This window comes from Electrona antarctica, assembly GCF_951216825.1.
Source record: "Electrona antarctica genome assembly, chromosome: 4".
Lineage (NCBI taxonomy): Eukaryota > Metazoa > Chordata > Actinopteri > Myctophiformes > Myctophidae > Electrona > Electrona antarctica.
The window spans coordinates 527,480-541,715 of NC_136809.1; the positions used below are offsets into that span (position 1 = coordinate 527,480).

The following is a 14,236-nucleotide window of genomic DNA, read 5'->3' on the forward strand; positions in this document are numbered from 1 at the left end:
TAATAATACACTGAGTACTGTACCTTATAATACACTGAGTACTGTCTTACACTAATAATACACTGAGTACTGTCTTATAATACACTGAGTACTGTCTTACACTTATAATACACTGAGTACTGTCTTACTAATAACACTGAGTACTGTCTTACATATAATACACTGAGTACTGTCTTACACTAATAATACACTGAGTACTGTCTTACACTAAAATACACTGAGTACTGTCTTACACTAATAATACACTGAGTACTGTCTTACTAATACACTGAGTACTGTCTTACACTTATAATACACTGAGTACTGTCTTACACTAATAATACACTGAGTACTGTCTTATAATACACTGAGTACTGTCTTACACTAATAATACACTGAGTACTGTCTCTTATAATACACTGAGTACTGTCTTAACTATAATACACTGAGTACTGTCTTACACTAATAATACACTGAGTACTGTCTTACTATAATACACTGAGTACTGTCTTACACTAATAATACACTGAGTACTGTCTTACACTATAATACACTGAGTACTGTCTTACACTAATATACACTGAGTACTGTCTTACACTAATAATACACTGAGTACTGTCTTACACTATAATACACTGAGTACTGTCTTACACTAATAATACACTGAGTACTGTCTTCTAATACACTGAGTACTGTCTACTTATACTACACTGAGTACTGTCTTACACTAATAATACACTGAGTACTGTCTTAATAATACACTGAGTACTGTCTTACACTAATAATACACTGAGTACTGTCTTACACTAATATTACACTGAGTACTGTCTTACACTTATAATACACTGAGTACTGTCTTACACTAATAATACACTGAGTACTGTCTTACACTTATAATACACTGAGTACTGTCTTACACTAATAATACACTGAGTACTGTCTTACACTAATAATACACTGAGTACTGTCTTACACTTATAATACACTGAGTACTGTCTTACACTAATAATACACTGAGTACTGTCTTATAATACACTGAGTACTGTCTTACACTTAATAATACACTGAGTACTGTCTTACACTAATAATACACTGAGTACTGTCTTACACTATAATACACTGAGTACTGTCTTACACTAATAATACACTGAGTACTGTCTTATAATACACTGAGTACTGTCTTACACTTATAATACACTGAGTACTGTCTTACACTAATAATACACTGAGTACTGTCTTACACTTATAATACACTGAGTACTGTCTTACACTAATAATACACTGAGTACTGTCTTACACTAATAATACACTGAGTACTGTCTTACACTAATAATACACTGAGTACTGTCTTACACTAATAATACACTGAGTACTGTCTTATAATACACTGAGTACTGTCTTACACTAATAATACACTGAGTACTGTCTTACACTAATAATACACTGAGTACTGTCTTACACTAATAATACACTGAGTACTGTCCTTACACTTATAATACACTGAGTACTGTCTTATAATACACTGAGTACTGTCTTACACTAATAATACACTGAGTACTGTCTTACACTAATAATACACTGAGTACTGTCTTACACTTATAATACACTGAGTACTGTCTTATAATACACTGAGTACTGTCTTATAATACACTGAGTACTGTCTTACACTAATAATACACTGAGTACTGTCTTACACTTATAATACACTGAGTACTGTCTTACACTAATAATACACTGAGTACTGTCTTACACTTATAATACACTGAGTACTGTCTTACACTAATAATACACTGAGTACTGTCTTACACTAATAATACACTGAGTACTGTCTTACACTAATAATACACTGAGTACTGTCTTACACTATAATACACTGAGTACTGTCTTACACTAATAATACACTGAGTACTGTCTTACACTAATAATACACTGAGTACTGTCTTACACTAATAATACACTGAGTACTGTCTTACACTAATAATACACTGAGTACTGTCTTATAATACACTGAGTACTGTCTTACACTAAGTAATACACTGAGTACTGTCTTACACTAATAATACACTGAGTACTGTCTTACACTAATAATACACTGAGTACTGTCTTACACTTATAATACACTGAGTACTGTCTTACACTAATAATACACTGAGTACTGTCTTATAATACACTGAGTACTGTCTTACACTAATAATACACTGAGTACTGTCTTACACTTATAATACACTGAGTACTGTCTTACACTAATAATACACTGAGTACTGTCTTACACTAATAATACACTGAGTACTGTCTTACACTTATAATACACTGAGTACTGTCTTACACTAATAATACACTGAGTACTGTCTTATAATACACTGAGTACTGTCTTACACTAATAATACACTGAGTACTGTCTTACACTAATAATACACTGAGTACTGTCTTATAATACACTGAGTACTGTCTTACACTAATAATACACTGAGTACTGTCTTATATACACTGAGTACTTCTTATAATACACTGAGTACTGTCTTACACTAATAATACACTGAGTACTGTCTTACACTAATAATACACTGAGTACTGTCTTACACTAATAATACACTGAGTACTGTCTTACACTTTTACACTTATAATACACTGAGTACTGTCTTACACTAATAATACACTGAGTACTGTCTTACACTTATAATACACTGAGTACTGTCTTACACTATAATACACTGAGTACTGTCTTACACTTATAATACACTGAGTACTGTCTTACACTAATAATACACTGAGTACTGTCTTACACTTATAATACACTGAGTACTGTCTTACACTTATAATACACTGAGTACTGTCTTACACTTATAATACACTGAGTACTGTCTTACACTAATAATACACTGAGTACTGTCTTACACTAATAATACACTGAGTACTGTCTTAATAATACACTGAGTACTGTCTTACACTAATAATACACTGAGTACTGTCTTATAATACACTGAGTACTGTCTTACACTAATAATACACTGAGTACTGTCTTAATAATACACTGAGTACTGTCTTACACTAATAATACACTGAGTACTGTCTTATAATACACTGAGTACTGTCTTACACTAATAATACACTGAGTACTGTCTTACACTAATAATACACTGAGTACTGTCTTACACTAATAATACACTGAGTACTGTCTTACACTTATAATACACTGAGTACTGTCTTACACTTATAATACACTGAGTACTGTCTTACACTTATAATACACTGAGTACTGTCTTACACTAATAATACACTGAGTACTGTCTTACACTAATAATACACTGAGTACTGTCTTACACTTATAATACACTGAGTACTGTCTTCACTAATACACTGAGTACTGTCTTACACTAATAATACACTGAGTACTGTCTTATAATACACTGAGTACTGTCTTACACTTATAATACACTGAGTACTGTCTTACACTAATAATACACTGAGTACTGTCTTATAATACACTGAGTACTGTCTTACACTAATAATACACTGAGTACTGTCTTATAATACACTGAGTACTGTCTTACACTTATAATACACTGAGTACTGTCTTACACTAATAATACACTGAGTACTGTCTTATAATACACTGAGTACTGTCTTACACTAATAATACACTGAGTACTGTCTTATAATACACTGAGTACTGTCTTACTTAATACACTGAGTACTGTCTTATAATACACTGAGTACTGTCTTATAATACACTGAGTACTGTCTTACACTAATAATACACTGAGTACTGTCTTACACTAATAATACACTGAGTACTGTCTTACACTAATAATACACTGAGTACTGTCTTATAATACACTGAGTACTGTCTTATAATACACTGAGTACTGTCTTATAATACACTGAGTACTGTCTTATAATACACTGAGTACTGTCTTATAATACACTGAGTACTGTCTTATAATACACTGAGTACTGTCTTATAATACACTGAGTACTGTCTTACACTAATAATACACTGAGTACTGTCTTACACTAATAATACACTGAGTACTGTCTTACACTAATAATACACTGAGTACTGTCTTATAATACACTGAGTACTGTCTTATAATACACTGAGTACTGTCTTACACTAATAATACACTGAGTACTGTCTTACACTAATAATACACTGAGTACTGTCTTATAATACACTGAGTACTGTCTTATAATACACTGAGTACTGTCTTATAATACACTGAGTACTGTCTTATAATACACTGAGTACTGTCTTACACTAATAATACACTGAGTACTGTCTTACACTAATAATACACTGAGTACTGTCTTACACTAATAATACACTGAGTACTGTCTTACACTAATAATACACTGAGTACTGTCTTACACTAATAATACACTGAGTACTGTCTTACACTAATAATACACTGAGTACTGTCTTACACTAATAATACACTGAGTACTGTCTTATAATACACTGAGTACTGTTTTACACTTATAATACACTGAGTACTGTCTTATAATACACTGAGTACTGTCTTATAATACACTGAGTACTGTCTTATAATACACTGAGTACTGTCTTATAATACACTGAGTACTGTTTTACACTTATAATACACTGAGTACTGTCTTATAATACACTGAGTACTGTCTTATAATACACTGAGTACTGTCTTATAATACACTGAGTACTGTTTTACACTTATAATACACTGAGTACTGTCTTATAATACACTGAGTACTGTCTTACACTTATAATACACTGAGTACTGTCTTATAATACACTGAGTACTGTCTTATAATACACTGAGTACTGTCTTATAATACACTGAGTACTGTCTTATAATACACTGAGTACTGTCTTATAATACACTGAGTACTGTCTTACACTAATAATACACTGAGTACTGTCTTATAATACACTGAGTACTGTCTTATAATACACTGAGTACTGTCTTACACTAATAATACACTGAGTACTGTCTTACACTAATAATACACTGAGTACTGTCTTACACTAATAATACACTGAGTACTGTCTTATAATACACTGAGTACTGTCTTACACTAATAATACACTGAGTACTGTCTTATAATACACTGAGTACTGTCTTACACTAATAATACACTGAGTACTGTCTTACTAATACACTGAGTACTGTCTTACACTAATAATACACTGAGTACTGTCTTATAATACACTGAGTACTGTCTTACACTAATAATACACTGAGTACTGTCTTACACTAATAATACACTGAGTACTGTCTTACACTAATAATACACTGAGTACTGTCTTACACTAATAATACACTGAGTACTGTCTTACACTTATAATACACTGAGTACTGTCTTATAATACACTGAGTACTGTCTTACACTAATAATACACTGAGTACTGTCTTACACTTATAATACACTGAGTACTGTCTTATAATACACTGAGTACTGTCTTACACTAATAATACACTGAGTACTGTCTTACACTTATAATACACTGAGTACTGTCTTACACTTATAATACACTGAGTACTGTCTTACACTAATAATACACTGAGTACTGTCTTACACTAATAATACACTGAGTACTGTCTTACACTAATAATACACTGAGTACTGTCTTACACTTATAATACACTGAGTACTGTCTTACACTAATAATACACTGAGTACTGTCTTACACTTATAATACACTGAGTACTGTCTTACACTTATAATACACTGAGTACTGTCTTACACTTATAATACACTGAGTACTGTCTTACACTTATAATACACTGAGTACTGTCTTACACTAATAATACACTGAGTACTGTCTTACACTTATAATACACTGAGTACTGTCTTACACTAATAATACACTGAGTACTGTCTTACACTTATAATACACTGAGTACTGTCTTACACTAATAATACACTGAGTACTGTCTTACACTTATAATACACTGAGTACTGTCTTACACTAATAATACACTGAGTACTGTCTTACACTTATAATACACTGAGTACTGTCTTACACTTATAATACACTGAGTACTGTCTTACACTTATAATACACTGAGTACTGTCTTACACTTATAATACACTGAGTACTGTCTTACACTAATAATACACTGAGTACTGTCTTACACTTATAATACACTGAGTACTGTCTTACACTAATAATACACTGAGTACTGTCTTACACTTATAATACACTGAGTACTGTCTTACACTTATAATACACTGAGTACTGTCTTACACTTATAATACACTGAGTACTGTCTTACACTAATAATACACTGAGTACTGTCTTACACTTATAATACACTGAGTACTGTCTTACACTAATAATACACTGAGTACTGTCTTACACTTATAATACACTGAGTACTGTCTTACACTTATAATACACTGAGTACTGTCTTACACTTATAATACACTGAGTACTGTCTTACACTTATAATACACTGAGTACTGTCTTACACTTATAATACACTGAGTACTGTCTTACACTTATAATACACTGAGTACTGTCTTACACTTATAATACACTGAGTACTGTCTTACACTTATAATACACTGAGTACTGTCTTACACTTATAATACACTGAGTACTGTCTTACACTTATAATACACTGAGTACTGTCTTACACTTATAATACACTGAGTACTGTCTTACACTTATAATACACTGAGTACTGTCTTACACTTATAATACACTGAGTACTGTCTTACACTTATAATACACTGAGTACTGTCTTACACTTATAATACACTGAGTACTGTCTTACACTTATAATACACTGAGTACTGTCTTACACTTATAATACACTGAGTACTGTCTTACACTTATAATACACTGAGTACTGTCTTACACTAATAATACACTGAGTACTGTCTTACACTAATAATACACTGAGTACTGTCTTACACTAATAATACACTGAGTACTGTCTTACACTTATAATACACTGAGTACTGTCTTACACTAATAATACACTGAGTACTGTCTTACACTTATAATACACTGAGTACTGTCTTACACTTATAATACACTGAGTACTGTCTTACACTTATAATACACTGAGTACTGTCTTACACTTATAATACACTGAGTACTGTCTTACACTTATAATACACTGAGTACTGTCTTACACTTATAATACACTGAGTACTGTCTTACACTAATAATACACTGAGTACTGTCTTACACTTATAATACACTGAGTACTGTCTTACACTAATAATACACTGAGTACTGTCTTACACTTATAATACACTGAGTACTGTCTTACACTTATAATACACTGAGTACTGTCTTACACTTATAATACACTGAGTACTGTCTTACACTAATAATACACTGAGTACTGTCTTACACTTATAATACACTGAGTACTGTCTTACACTAATAATACACTGAGTACTGTCTTACACTTATAATACACTGAGTACTGTCTTACACTTATAATACACTGAGTACTGTCTTACACTTATAATACACTGAGTACTGTCTTACACTTATAATACACTGAGTACTGTCTTACACTTATAATACACTGAGTACTGTCTTACACTTATAATACACTGAGTACTGTCTTACACTTATAATACACTGAGTACTGTCTTACACTTATAATACACTGAGTACTGTCTTACACTTATAATACACTGAGTACTGTCTTACACTTATAATACACTCATTCTGGTCTGAGTTCTGTTTTACACGTATACTACACGTATGCAAGGGTTAATGCATGCTAGGTGGTCATGCTGATGAATAAAGGGTTAATGCATGCTAGGTGGTCGTTGCTGATGAATAAAGGGTTAATGCATGCTAGGTGGTCGTTGCTGATGAATAAAGGGTTAATGCATGCTAGGTGGTCGTTGCTGATGAATAAAGGGTTAATGCATGCTAGGTGGTCGTTGCTGATGAATAAAGGGTTAATGCATGCTAGGTGGTCATGCTGATGAATAAAGGGTTAATGCATGCTAGGTGGTCGTTGCTGATGAATAAAGGGTTAATGCATGCTAGGTGGTCGTTGCTGATGAATAAAGGGTTAATGCATGCTAGGTGGTCGTTGCTGATGAATAAAGGGTTAATGCATGCTAGGTGGTCGTTGCTGATGAATAAAGGGTTAATGCATGCTAGGTGGTCGTTGCTGATGAATAAAGGGTTAATGCATGCTAGGTGGTCATGCTGATGAATAAAGGGTTAATACATGCTAGGTGGTCATGCTGATGAATAAAGGGTTAATGCATGCTAGGTGGTCATGCTGATGAATAAAGGGTTAATGCATGCTAGGTGGTCGTTGCTGATGAATAAAGGGTTAATGCATGCTAGGTGGTCATGCTGATGAATAAAGGGTTAATGCATGCTAGGTGGTCGTTGCTGATGAATAAAGGGTTAATGCATGCTAGGAGGTCGTTGCTGATGAATAAAGGGTTAATGCATGCTAGGTGGTCTTGCTGATGAATAAAGGGTTAATGCATGCTAGGTGGTCATGCTGATGAATAAAGGGTTAATGCATGCTAGGTGTTCATGCTGATGAATAAAGGTTTAATGCATGCTAGGAGGTCGTTGCTGATTAATAAAGGGTTAATGCATGCTAGGTGGTCATGCTGATGAATAAAGGGTTAATGCATGCTAGGTGGTCATGCTGATGAATAAAGGGTTAATGCATGCTAGGTGGTCATGCTGATGAATAAAGGGTTAATGCATGCTAGGTGGTCATGCTGATGAATAAAGGGTTAATGCATGCTAGGTGGCCATGCTGATGAATAAAGGGTTAATGCATGCTAGGTGGTCATGCTGATGAATAAAGGGTTAATGCATGCTAGGTGGTCATGCTGATGAATAAAGGGTTAATGCATGCTAGGTGGTCGTTGCTGATGAATAAAGGGTTAATGCATGCTAGGTGGTCGTTGCTGATGAATAAAGGGTTAATGCATGCTAGGTGGTCATGCTGATGAATAAAGGGTTAATGCATGCTAGGTGGTCATGCTGATGAATAAAGGGTTAATGCATGCTAGGTGGTCATGCTGATGAATAAAGGGTTAATGCATGCTAGGTGGTCGTTGCTGATGAATAAAGGGTTAATGCATGCTAGGTGGTCATGCTGATGAATAAAGGGTTAATGCATGCTAGGTGGTCATGCTGATGAATAAAGGGTTAATGCATGCTAGGTGGTCATGCTGATGAATAAAGGGTTAATGCATGCTAGGTGGTCATGCTGATGAATACAGGGTGATTTGTTTATCAACAACGACCACCTAGCCATCAGCCGCTTATTACACGGCTACGTGATACACACATTCATTAAATGACCCACAAAAATGACAACAAAACAAAGTATTTCCTTCCTTTGATGTTCCAAGATGGCCCCGCAGAGGCAACGGTTGCCTCGGAAACAGTGTCGTTCAAATGGAATAAATGTTCGGTTTCTGCATCGACTGTTTCTCGCTTCAAACGTTCTTGAGAGCAGCGTTTAGCTGTAAGTGATGTTGTGAGTTTAAATGGCTGTCATTAAATCTCTCTCTGCCTCTCTCTCTGCCTCTCTCTCTGCCTCTCTCTCTCTGTCTCTCTCTCTCTCTCTCTCTATCTCTCTCTCTCTGTCTCTCTCTGTCTCTCTCTCTCTCTCTGTCTCTCTCTCTCTATATCTGTGTCTCTGTCTCTCTCTCTCTCACTGTCTCCCCCCCCCCTCTCTCTCTCTATCTGTGTCTCTGTCTCTGTCTCTCTCTCTCTGTCTCTCCCCCTCTCTCTCTCTCTCTGTCTCTGTCTCTCTCTCTCTCTATCTCTCTCTCTCTGTCTCTCTCTCTGTCTCCCCCCCTCTCTCTCTCTATCTCTCTCTCTCTGTCTCTCTCTCTGTCTCCCCCCCCCTCTCTCTCTCTCTCTCTCTCTCTCTCTCTCTCTCTCTCTCCCTCTATCTCTCTATATATCTGTGTCTCTGTGTCTCTCTCTCTCTATCTCTCTCTCTCTCTCTCTCTCTCTCCCCCCCCCTCTCTCTCTCTCTCTGTCTCTCTCTCTCTCTCTCTCTCTCTCTCTCTCTCCCCCCCCCCTCTCTCTCCCCCCACCCCCTCTCTCTCTCTCTCTCTCTCTCTCTCTCTCTCTCTCTCTCTCTCTCTCTCTCTCCTCGCTCTCTCTCGCTCTCTCTCTCTCTCTCTCTCTCTCTCTCTCTCTCTCTCTCTCTCTCTCTCTCTCTCTCTCTGTGTTGTTGTCATTCCCCTCCGCTCCACCAGGTGGTGTACTACATATTCTCCATGGTGGGAATGGAGTTGTTTAAAGGGAAGGTCCGCTACGTGTCGAACTCCAGCGACCCCACAGCGTCGTACTGCGGTAACGTCTCTGCCAACTGAAACTCTGAATCGTTATCAACCATTCAGGATGCTTATCTTATCTTAACCCATTCAGGATGCTTATCTTAACCCATTCAGGATGCTTATCTTATCTTAACCCATTCAGGACGGGAACCCCTGTTGGTGTTTTAAGCACTATGTTATACTTTACTATGATTGCGAATGCAATGAGCACTAACTATGAGACCTAGCAGAATGTGTGTGTGTGTGTGTGTGTGTGTGTGTGTGTGTGTGTGTGTGTGTGTGTGTGTGTGTGTGTGTGTGTGTGTGTGTGTGTGTGTGTGTGTGTGTGTGTGTGTGTGTGTGTGTGTGTGTCACGCTGTAACACCACCCGCCCGCCACCAGAGGTCGCAGCTGTATCACACACAAAACACACACACACACACACACACAAAACTTAACTTAAAAAAACTTAAAAAGAAAAACTTTAAAAAGAAAAACTTTAAAAAGAAAAACTTTAAAAAGAAAAACTTTAAATTTTTTTTTAAAAAAACTTAAAAAATAAAATAATTTAAAAAAAAAGAGAACTTTAAAAAAAACCTTAAAGTACGTAATTTATTCTAATTGTTATTGCAATTTACAAGCTGCGTTCGCTTCCCGCGTTTGCGCGTCTTACTTGTATACTTTACTATGTTATACTTTACTATGTTATACTTTAGCTGTTGAAAAAAGCAGACCTACAAGCTCAAGCTTGTAGGTCTGCTATTTTTTTTAAATTGTGAAAATGTGGCACAAATCTTTGAGAACCACTGCCACGGAGAACCACTGCCACAGAGAACAACTGACACGGAGAACCACTGACACAGAGAACCACTGACACAGAGAACCACTGACACAGAGAACACAGAGAACCACTGCCACAGAGAACCACTGACACGGAGAACCACTGACACAGAGAACCACTGACACAGAGAACCACTGACACAGAGAACCACTGACACAGAGAACACAGAGAACCACTGACACAGAGAACCACTGACACGGAGAACACAGAGAACCACTGACACAGAGAACACAGAGAACCACTGACACAGAGAACCACTGTCACAGAGAACCACTGACACACAGAACCACTGACACAGAACCACTGACACAGAGAACCACTGACACAGAGAACCACTGACACACAGAACCACTGACACAGAACCACTGACACAGAGAACCACTGACACAGAGAACCACTGACACGGAGAACACAGAGAACCACTGACACAGAGAACCACTGACACGGAGAACCACTGACACGGAGAACCACTGACACAGAGAACACAGAGAACCACTGCCACAGAGAACCACTGACACGGAGAACACAGAGAACCACTGACACGGAGAACCACTGACACGGAGAACCACTGACACGGAGAACCACTGACACGGAGAACCACTGACACAGAGAACCACTGACACAGAGAACCACTGACACAGAGAACCACTGACACAGAGAACCACTGACACAGAGAACCACTGACACAGAGAACACGGAGAACCACTGACACGGAGAACCACTGACACAGAGAACCACTGACACAGAGAACCACTGACACAGAGAAACACTGACACAGAGAACACAGAGAACCACCGACACGGAGAACCACCGACACGGAGAACCACTGACACGGAGAACCACTGACACAGAGAACACAGAACCACTGACACAGAGAACCACTGACACAGAGAACCACTGACACAGAGAACACAGAGAACCACTGACACAGAGAACCACTGACACAGAGAACCACTGACACAGAGAACCACTGACACAGAGAACCACTGACACAGAGAACACAGAGAACCACTGACACAGAGAACCACTGACACAGAGAACACAGAGAACCACTGACACAGAGAACCACTGACACAGAGAACACAGAGAACCACTGACACAGAGAACCACTGACACAGAGAACCACTGACACAGAGAACCACTAACACGGAGAACACAGAGAACCACTGACACAGAGAACCACTGACACAGAGAACACAGAGAACCACTGACACAGAACCACTGACACAGAGAACACAGAGAACCACTGACACAGAGAACACAGAGAACCACTGACATAGAGAACACAGAGAACCACTGACACAGAGAACCACTGACACGGAGAACACAGAGAACCACTGACATAGAGAACACAGAGAACCACTGACACGGAGAACACAGAGAACCACTGACATAGAGAACCACTGACACAGAGAACACAGAGAACCACTGACACGGAGAACACAGAGAACCACTGACATAGAGAACCACTGACACAGAGAACACAGAGAACCACTGACATAGAGAACCACTGACACAGAGAACACAGAGAACCACTGACATAGAGAACCACTGACACAGAGAACACAGAGAAACTTAAAAAATAAAATAATTTAAAAAAAAAGAGAACTTTAAAAAAAACCTTAAAGTACGTAATTTATTCTAATTGTTATTGCAATTTACAAGCTGCGTTCGCTTCCCGCGTTTGCGCGTCTTACTTGTATACTTTACTATGTTATACTTTACTATGTTATACTTTACTATGTTATACTTTACTATGTTATACTTTAGCTGTTGAAAAAAGCAGACCTACAAGCTCAAGCTTGTAGGTCTGCTATTTTTTTTAAATTGTGAAAATGTGGCACAAATCTTTGAGAACCACTGCCACGGAGAACCACTGCCACAGAGAACAACTGACACGGAGAACCACTGACACAGAGAACCACTGACACAGAGAACCACTGACACAGAGAACACAGAGAACCACTGCCACAGAGAACCACTGACACGGAGAACCACTGACACAGAGAACCACTGACACAGAGAACCACTGACACAGAGAACCACTGACACAGAGAACACAGAGAACCACTGACACAGAGAACCACTGACACGGAGAACACAGAGAACCACTGACACAGAGAACACAGAGAACCACTGACACAGAGAACCACTGTCACAGAGAACCACTGACACACAGAACCACTGACACAGAACCACTGACACAGAGAACCACTGACACAGAGAACCACTGACACACAGAACCACTGACACAGAACCACTGACACAGAGAACCACTGACACAGAGAACCACTGACACGGAGAACACAGAGAACCACTGACACAGAGAACCACTGACACGGAGAACCACTGACACGGAGAACCACTGACACAGAGAACACAGAGAACCACTGCCACAGAGAACCACTGACACGGAGAACACAGAGAACCACTGACACGGAGAACCACTGACACGGAGAACCACTGACACGGAGAACCACTGACACGGAGAACCACTGACACAGAGAACCACTGACACAGAGAACCACTGACACAGAGAACCACTGACACAGAGAACACGGAGAACCACTGACACGGAGAACCACTGACACAGAGAACCACTGACACAGAGAACCACTGACACAGAGAACCACTGACACAGAGAACACAGAGAACCACCGACACGGAGAACCACTGACACGGAGAACCACTGACACAGAGAACACAGAGAACCACTGACACAGAGAACCACTGACACAGAGAACCACTGACACAGAGAACACAGAGAACCACTGACACAGAGAACCACTGACACAGAGAACCACTGACACAGAGAACCACTGACACAGAGAACCACTGACACAGAGAACACAGAGAACCACTGACACAGAGAACCACTGACACAGAGAACACAGAGAACCACTGACACAGAGAACCACTGACACAGAGAACACAGAGAACCACTGACACAGAGAACCACTGACACAGAGAACCACTGACACAGAGAACCACTGACACAGAGAACCACTAACACGGAGAACACAGAGAACCACTGACACAGAGAACCACTGACACAGAGAACACAGAGAACCACTGACACAGAACCACTGACACAGAGAACACAGAGAACCACTGACACAGAGAACACAGAGAACCACTGACATAGAGAAC

The 14,236-nt window shown here is 38.5% G+C and overlaps 1 protein-coding gene across 3 annotated transcripts in view; it reads left to right on the forward strand.

Annotated features, from left to right (window-relative positions):
• Positions 1 to 14,236, forward strand: part of tpcn3 (two pore segment channel 3) — a 78,052-nt gene that overhangs the window by 52,498 nt on the left and 11,318 nt on the right. For all 3 annotated transcript variants that reach the window (XM_079499829.1, XM_079499831.1, XM_079499830.1), the window contains exon 15: positions 10,186 to 10,282. In XM_079499829.1, the coding sequence (XP_079355955.1) occupies positions 10,186 to 10,282 (97 nt within the window). The remainder of the gene's footprint in view (positions 1 to 10,185; positions 10,283 to 14,236) is intronic.